Here is a 9,160-nt window from a genome sequence, read left to right on the forward strand (position 1 = left end):
AGGCTCAGTGCCGGGTCCTGCACTGGGGACACAACAGCCCCACGCAGCGCTACAGGCTGGGGAAGGGTGGCTGGGAAGTGCCTGGTGGGAAAGGACCTGGGGGGGCTGGTTGACATGTGCCGGCTGCACACGGGCCAGCAGTGTGCCCAGGTGGCCAAGGGGGCCAGCAGCATCCTGGCTGGTGTCAGAAACAGTGAGGCCAGCAGGGCTGGGGGAGTAACTGTCCCCCTGTACTGGGCACTGGTGAGGCCGCACCTCGAACACTGTGTTCAGCTTTGGGCCCCTCACACCAAGGGGGACGTTGAGGTGCTGGAGCGTGTCCAGAGAAGGGCAACGAAGCTGGTGAAGGGTCTGGAGCACAAGGCTTATGAGAAGCGGCTGAGGGAACTGGGGGTGTTTAGCCTGGAGAAAAGGAGACTGAGGGGGGACCTTAATGCTCTCTACAGCTGCCTGAAAGGAGGTTGTGGTGAGGTGGGTGTTGGTCTCTTCTCCCAGATAACAAGTGACAGGACAAGAGGAAACAGCCTCAAGTCACATCAGGGAAGGTTTAGGTTGGATATTAGGACACATTTCTTCACTGAACAGGTGGTCAAGCATTAAAACAGGCTGCTTAGGGATGTAATGGAATCACCATCCCTGGAGGTGTTCAAAAAATATGTAGATGTGGCACTTAGGGACATGGTTTGGTGACAGACTTGGCAGTCCTGGGTTAATGGTTGGGCTTCATGACCTTAAAGGTCTTTTCCAACCTAAATGATTCTATGGTTCTGTGATTCTATGAGATATGCGTGTTCACGTTGCTCAGGTGGTCACAAACCTGTATTTCTCTTACAGTGGGAGAGACTTTGCTCTCTCAGTCCCTGTCTTGCAGTCCATCCACTCAAGAGGTGTGGGAAGAGAGGTTGCCAGTGAAGACTGAGTCAAAATTATTGAGTACCTCAGCCTTCTCCTCGTCCATTATCACCAATTTGCCAGTCTTGTTCATCATGGGGGCAATATACTTTCTTTGACTTTCCTTTTCTGGCTGACATACCTGTAAAAATCCTTGTTATTATTCTTTGCATCTCTTGCTAAGTTCAGCTCCAGCTGTGCCTTGGCCTTCCTGACCCCAACCGTATACAACTGGCCATCATCCCTATACTCTTCCCAGAATACCTGTACCTGCTTCCACTGCTGTGCATTTCCTTCTTGCCCTTGAGTTTGACCAGCAGGTCTTGATTCAACCACGTCAGCCTCCTTTCCTGATTTCTTACACTTGGGGATTCAAGAGCTCTTGCATTCTGTGGAAAGCATCCTTAAAGATCTTCCAGCTCAGTTCTCCTCCCTTGTCCCTGATGGTAGCTTCCCAGGGGGTCCTATTGACTAACTCCTTGAACAGCTGGAAGTTTGCTTTCCTAAAATTCAGGATCCTGACTTTACTCTTCACTCGACCCATACCCCTCAGGAATGTGAACTCCACCAGGGCACGATCACTGCAGCCCAGGCAGCCCCTCATCTTGACATCACCAATTAGGTTACTTGTGTTGGTTACCAACAGGTCCAGTATCGCATCCCTTCTGGTAGGGCTGTCTATTACCTGACTTAAGAATTTATTCTCAACACATTTCAGGAACTTCCTGGATTGCCTACAGCTCACCATGCTACTTTTCCAGCAGATGTTGAGGTGGTTGAAGTCCCCCAGCAGGGCAACAGCCTGTGAGTGCAATGCCTCCTCTAGCTGGAACAAGAAGATTTTGTCAATAGGCTCTCCTTGATCAGACAGCCTGTAGGAGCCAACAACCACAAGGTTCCCTTTGTTGCCTTGTCTCTAATTCTAACCCATAAGCTTTCAATGTGCTCACGGCTACTTTTCAGAGTTAGCTCTTCACATTCAATCCATTTCTTGATGTAGAGGGCAATCCCTCCACCTCTGCTTCCTCATCTACCCCTTCTGAACAGCCTCTAGCCATCCATAGCTGCACTCCAGCCACGGGATTCGTCTCACAGTGTTTCAGTAATGGCAACTAGGCTGTAGCTTTCTAGCAGCATGGTGGCTTCCAGCTCCTCCTGTTTGCTGCCTGTGCTGTGTGCAGTTGTGCAGAGGCACTTCAGCTGGGCTGTTGGCTGTGTCACCCTCTTAGAGGAACAGCCCTTAATAAATAATATAGCTGCCCTTAATACCCTCCGTACACAATGAAAAGATCACTTTATCCCTCTTGTTTTAGACAGCTGCTTTAAGTAGAGGTGATTAGGTCCCTAAAAGTGCTTATTTCTTTCCAGTGCTTGTAAAGAAAATCTAAAGCAACTACTATAGGCATCTAAATGTGACCAGATGAATAGCAATCCAGAGAAATGTTCACCTGCACAGGGAGGAATAGAAATCAGGATCATAACTCTGGAAAGAAAGGAATCTCAGTACTGCAAATGCAGCCAGCAGTGAGTATGTTACAAGTGCTCATAGGTCAGTGAAAAGCAAGTACTGACCACAATAAAGTGACAAGTTTAAAAAAACAACCCAACATTAAGAATGGGGAGAAATTGCTAAATTACCGGTATTTGGCCACAGATATTTCATGTCTAGCAAAAGTACGTAGCGAAGATGCAGCTCCATTAACTCATTTGAATCTCCTGGTGATTCATACCAGAGTTCAGGAGGAAAAGAATAGATTCAGCAGTTTTTGAGAGGCCAACATGACTCAGACCTGGTTGTATAAGTACATCTTTCCATAAAAATCAATACTATTTTGTAGTCTTTTAATATTCTGTGTGGGTGTTTATAAAAAAGGGATGGGTTACTTTTAGATAAGGCAATGTCCACATGCACATGTGCACAATACCCAGAGGAAGAATAGAATATGAGTCTAAAAATTAAATATAACTGCATGGCAATTATATTTGTAGCAGGTGAAGGACAGACCACAAGATTGCTGTTAAATAAATCATAATTTATTACACGTGCCTGTATATGAATGCCCAGTTAAGTACCTAATTACATGAAAAATGCAATTGCCATGTAAAGCAATGTTAATTTTCAAGTGCACCTGCTGAGTTTAGCGTTGTCATTCAAGTACCTGCTCAGTGCATGCTGTTGTGCACCACCTGCAGAAAATATTTGTGTGCCTGTCAGGAGTCTGGCACAGGTTATTAGTGAAGAAAACCATGGGTTTGCAGGTTCAGCACGCAGTCCCATGGTCTATCCAACATTGCTGACAAACTTCATTATGATGCCTAACTGGAGCTCTGGCAGTGCAGCTTTTTTTATTTTGATGAGGGGATGTGCAGGGAGAGCCCTTTCTCTGCTCAGACTGCTTTAGATTTCTTGGATTTCATCTCCAGTTGATGAGTCCTCTGCTATGTTTACCTACATTTTTCGTGCTCTTTTCTCCTTCCTTGACACATGCTGTATGCCATTAGAGAGCAAAAAATACTGCTAGAACTTCTATTCTTAGTGTTGGTCCATTTGCTTTGTTGATTATCATCCTAACTGTCAAAGAAGTGAAACGGCATTGCTTTGCAATACCTGCACTCCATAGTGCCAGCTTTCACATGGTTCTTTGTTTCCCTGACAGGTAGAAACTGTTTGTGTTTTCCCCATGAATGCTTTATGTGTGATACCAAACAGCTCACAGTAACAACTAAAACCTAGCAAGCAGCACTAAAGGACATTTCTCAAATGTGTTTCTTTGCCCTTTCTTCACATTGAAGATGTTAGTAAGACTCAAGACTGACTATGTTTTTCTATGGAGGACAGGATCTGTACTGCTTAAATAACCCTACACTCGCAAATATTACTTAGGTGACAGAAAGTGGATTCATTCTGGGAAGATTCTCTGATTTCTTTTACAGTTTTGGCTTTAACATATTATTTGAAAAGCTTCTTTCTTGGTCCAAAGGTAAACTTGTCTTACATATTCATCCATTTTACTTTGCAGGGAATGAGGTTGAGGGAATGGAGCACTGTGTGACTGGCCTGCCAAGGGGTGAGTGGCCAGTGAGGGAAGGCATGTAAGGGGGCAAGAAAAAGCTAAAAATGTGGTGGAGCAACCATTTATTTCCAAGGAACTTAAGCCTAAGAGCTTTAAAGAGGACTTTGCAGCTGTCCTGTTTCAAAGTCTAGTTCAGTAAAGTACTAGATGTTGGCGCTGAGAGAAGCTTTCCAGAGAAACGTACAGATTTGACAGACTGTAAATATTTCTGAAGAATACGGTTAAACTTTCAACAAGTGGCAGGATGGTTCTTGCTGGTTGGTGGTGCACCAGTTCCCTGAGCAACTGCCTTTCTGGCCTTCTCACCCTCATCAAAGGGAGTTTGCCTGTGCAGAGACATGAGGGTGGTTGAGAGCCAACTCTTAAGCTCCCTGAGCAGCTGATTTTTGGGCAGCCCAGCTCTCCCAATCTCCAGATCAGTGCTCAGAGGCACGTGTCTTGGGGTCCAGAAGGCTGATAACAAACAAGAAACTTCTGGTCTTACTCTCCCAGCATTTATGTATTTTTCTGTCACAGATGTTACCTGGCTTTTAAAAAAATCCCATACTTGAAGGAAGCTGAAGTGACAGTGGTGGGAGATACCTACCATAGCTTTCCAAAACTCTTCACAGAATGTAATCATGAACCGTGCATGGCCTTTTTCCACCAAGGGTTCCTCTATGCCTCTCTGTCATATTATGTCATTGCCACTAACTAGATGACTTCATTTTAGCTGGAGAAAAAAAAAGCTGCCATCTCTTTAGATGGTATAAAAGAACCACACAGAGGTTTTCACCTATTCATTTTGCCTTCATCTACTGACAAAATCTAGACCTCTCTCCAGAAAGCCGTTCTCTCTCATGCATTTGTCATTCTCTTGACCCTTACAAGCTGAGGAGTCAGCCCTGTTTTTCAAACGCGGATGCCTGCTGGCCTGTGCAGAGCTCTGTGCCATGGCTAGACTGCTGCACATACCTGAGCTGCAAAAAGCGATCTTTGCTGCTTACAGTGCTGGGTCAGCCTCCAGTTTATCCTACTGATGCACGTTTGCATGTCTGGCCATGCTACAGGGAAACAACAGCATGAGATGATGGTAACAATTAGGATGTTGATCTTTAGGTGCTGGTGGGCAGTCAGGTAAGCGTAGATGCTGGCAGCTGAGCAACAGTTTAAAAATGACTGTGATACTGCCTTTCTTCGTCTAGCTTGCAAAAACAACTCTACGGGCTCCATGGAAAATTTAGTATTTTCTGGTGTTGATACTGTAGTTCTGAATTTCACAGAAGAGCACAGGGCTGCCTCCAGACCAAGGGGCAAGTGGATGCAGTGGTTTAGTTCTTAGTCCTGGTTCTCAAGGTTTCCAGTTTGGGCATCTGGCTGAACGCACCAGAGCTCTCTTCTGGCTTATAAACCTGCCTTCCCCAAACACCATGGAACTGTAGAGGTAGTGAAGGGAGGAAGGCATTTCTGTCACGGAACACGGAAGCATGGATCTGAACTGGGAAGTTGTGAGATTGGACGTGACCTGCTGGGTCCTAGAGAGCACAGTGAACTCAAAGGCAAGATAGCACCACTTTTTTTCAGAGGATGTTCTTGACACTGTTTGGTTTCTGTGTTCTTCACTTTTCCTTATACTATCAGCAATGCAAAACCACGTAATAAAAAATGTAATAAAGACAAAGAATTTTGCTCTCTCCAACAAGAATTACCTGATTTGTAGTTGTTTGAGGAAACTAAAAAAATTGTGAAAATAACCATAAAAGTGTTTCCTGATCAAATATTTCAGACAGTAGTTCTGTCTTTTGAAAAACAAATGCATCTTCAAAAGCCAAGAAAACCAACACGGAAGTACACATATATCCATGCATACATGTGCAAGTATAGAGATCTATAAAATACATTACACACACGAGCTCAGCTTTATTCCACTGTATGCCTGCGGGCTGAATTTCAACGGACTGAATTTCTACTGACTGAATTAAATAGGAAAATTTCAACTACATTAAATGGAGTCTAGTTTTGTGTATTTATTTGTACACAACAGAAGATTTGTATATTCAGAAGAAACTAAAACGCTATCATTCATATGTAGGTATACATCAACTAAATAGGAATGGCCCAATCATGTCATTTTGTTAGGCAAAAATAGCATTTTCGATCTCTCTTTAAGATGATAGCATTTTAAGTATATTTTTACTCTCCATTTACATGCTAACTTCACCAAAAGCAAATAAATTCAGCAAGAGGAAGTGCATCTGCTGCGTACATATTTAATCCCTTCTCTTTTTGTTCTTTTCACACAGAGATTGAAAGATTTAAAACAAAGGGAATTTGCTCGAAATGTGGCTTCAAAGTCATGGAAAGATGAGAAGAAACAGGAAAAAGCACTCAAGCGGCTCCACCAGCTTGCAGAGTTACGGAAGCAGTCAGAATGGCAAGTATTTAAAACTTGTGTTATGTTTTAATGTCCTCTTTCCTCAGTCCCAGAAGAAATCTCCGTATTTTTACTCCTACACTCTGTAATGTACAGAGATTGTGTACACTGTAACCTGTTTTCAGCTGTCCCTGACTCCAAATGTTCCTGCTCTGCAAACCATAAAATTGAAAACCCATGAATTAATTACTTGCTATTTGAAGGTTTGTGTACTTCTTTCCTGTAGCCAGTTATTCTCATCTCTTCTGAACTGAGCCATGTGAAGATGGTTTTATAATATCACCATTTTACCTTATTCAGACTGACCTGAATAGGTAACTGTCTTATCATTTGATAGTAGGTGAATGGGAGAGGAAAAACACCTTTAAAGTATCTGTAGTTAGTCTGTGTATCATTTGCACTACTTTTAGTATCGTGAGGTTATTCTCACAGTTTCTCAGTAGAGTAATGAAAGTGTCATTATGTGAATGAAAAACAAGCAATTAACCGAGTTAAGTTTATCCAATACCGTTAGCTCTATTGATGAATATCAAGATATTAGTACAAAGTTTACACAAATAAACCATTACATTTGAGAAATCTCCTATGTTTAATGACACTGAATGCTTCAGTAGAATAGATTGCCACCAGACCAATTGTTTATGTTAATCTGTGACCGTAACGAGTTAAGTAGATAATTAAACTGGCATCCTTTTAAATTCATATCAAGCTTACTGTACCCTGGAAATAATAACATTCAGAGTTTATTATACACTCATTTTGGCCTATGTAATTGCTTTTGAGTAATCTGCTGCAATACAACAGTTTAGTGCTAATGTATCACTTTTATGGTTACAACTCCATCTTCATACAAATCTACTGAAAGAAATGTAACTGCCTGTGGGAAGATGCCTTTATGACCACACACTTGAAGATGTAGTCTCAGATAGATTGATAAGGTCAGTGATAATAGGAAAGCCAGAGTGAGGCTGGGAGGGAAAAAACAGGTTTGCTTTTAGGTTTGCTTTTTTTTTTTTTTTTTTTTTTTTTTTTTCCCCCCCTCCTTTACAAAGAGCTGGAAAGACAATGCTTGCTATTCCTATTTTTAAGTACTAATAGGTTCAGGGGTGGCTGAGAGCCATGATCTTGGCAGAGGGGTAGCATCCCCAGTTGCTCGGGCAAGACAGAAAGTCAGCCTTTCTAAGTAAAATTCTGCACACACACACAATTGCTATTGCCCCCGAGTACAGTGTCTCAGGTTCCAACAGAGCTCCTTACAACAAGCTAATACAATTTGACAACAAAATTACTAAATTACTGTTAATCTCATGCACAGAAAAACTGAAAATACAGCTTTATTTTGCTGTTTCAAGGAGACTTTGAAAAGGGTTTTTTACACGTCTTCTCTGAGAGGTAATTTCTTCCTAATGTACAGTAGTGAATTTGTATCTCCTGATGCCAAATTGGTGGTAAATGCAAATGTATTCTCAGAAATGCATACATACTCTCATACTCTGAGTTGACCCTACTCCAGGGAGTCTTTATGTCATTCCCACTGCTGAAGATCAATGCATTTTTGTAACATTTATAAAACATGCTAACCTATTTATAGATAGCTGTTACGCAGATCTAGCAGTCATAATTTACTTACATTTAATTAAAATGTCTGTAATTTTTAATCAAACTCTTTACTGAAGCTGGTTCCAAGATTTTTTCATGTATGTGTACTGTGGTACTGCATTGATAGCAAATTTAGATAACTGGTCTAATGAAATGCATGTTTAAAATATTGCTTGGAATAACATGTGTATGGTGGCTGTATATGTCTCATCTCTAATGGAAAATGGCAACAGTTATTCCGACCTCATTTAATTATTTATTGCAAGAAATCAGTGTTTTACCATGTTTGTTAAGGTCTTCTTAGAATAGAATCATAGAGTCATTTAGCTTGAAAAAGACCTTTGAGATCATCAAGTCCAACCATTAACCCAGGACTGCCAAATCCATCACTGAACCATGTTGCTATTGATATTTCTTTTTAAGTACAAAAAATCTAAACCGCAGATTTAAAATCTGAGAGGTCTGGGGAAGAGAAAAAATGTTATTAATGAAAGTAGAATACAGAAAGAGAAAGTACAGTAAGAGTCAGTCAAATGGTGGTTGATAATGAGAGCCCTGAAGTTCCATATTGATGGAAATCCACCTTGTCTCCTTTTCCCCACCAATATTTAGTGATAGTTTCAGCATTAATGTCTCTTTGAATATTTCACAAAGTCATTTATTGTGAAATAATATAAAGATAAAATAAAACTCTACTCTTAAGAGTACATACAACCCCCAACAAGCAAGCAGAATGCTGCCTTTGCTCTATCTGATAGAGTTTGATTCTGCAGATGATTCAAGTGGAAATGCCTCATTTTGAATAAGGCACAATTTCCTTTGCAGTGGCCTCTCAGAAAACCACAACTTACCACAGACCAGATTCTTCTTGATATAAATTCAGAGTAAAGACAATGTTGTTTATTCTTGATGTATATGGGCACAACTCTGAATAAGATCTTTCATGTGCTGACTTCAAATCATAAAATTTTCTGTATGTAAAGACTGTCTTGCTCATTTAGGAGCAGAAGTTCAGGGCTAGACTGCACATTTAACTTTTTGAATCTTTAGAAATTTAGTTCTGCCTCATAACAGCATGAATGACGCACTTCTTTAGCAGACAGCCATTGTCAAACGCGAGTTCTGCCTTAAGTTGGTTACTTAATAGAGCTTTCTCTTTTTTTTATATTTATATACCTTACAG

At 41.3% G+C, this 9,160-nt stretch overlaps 1 protein-coding gene and 1 long non-coding RNA gene across 5 annotated transcripts in view; one reads left to right on the forward strand and one right to left on the reverse strand.

Moving 5' to 3' along the window:
- Positions 1 to 9,160, forward strand: part of ZNF804B (zinc finger protein 804B) — a 272,987-nt gene that overhangs the window by 226,129 nt on the left and 37,698 nt on the right. For all 4 annotated transcript variants that reach the window (XM_080385535.1, XM_080385536.1, XM_080385537.1 and 1 more), the window contains exon 3: positions 6,248 to 6,378. In XM_080385535.1, coding sequence (XP_080241661.1) covers positions 6,248 to 6,378 — 131 coding nt within the window. The remainder of the gene's footprint in view (positions 1 to 6,247; positions 6,379 to 9,160) is intronic.
- The window catches only part of LOC308063085, a 384,803-nt gene that overhangs the window by 174,674 nt on the left and 200,969 nt on the right, over positions 1 to 9,160 (reverse strand). The window lies entirely within an intron of this gene.

This window comes from Falco punctatus (genome assembly GCF_963210335.1).
Source record: "Falco punctatus genome assembly, chromosome: 4".
Taxonomy (NCBI): domain Eukaryota; kingdom Metazoa; phylum Chordata; class Aves; order Falconiformes; family Falconidae; genus Falco; species Falco punctatus.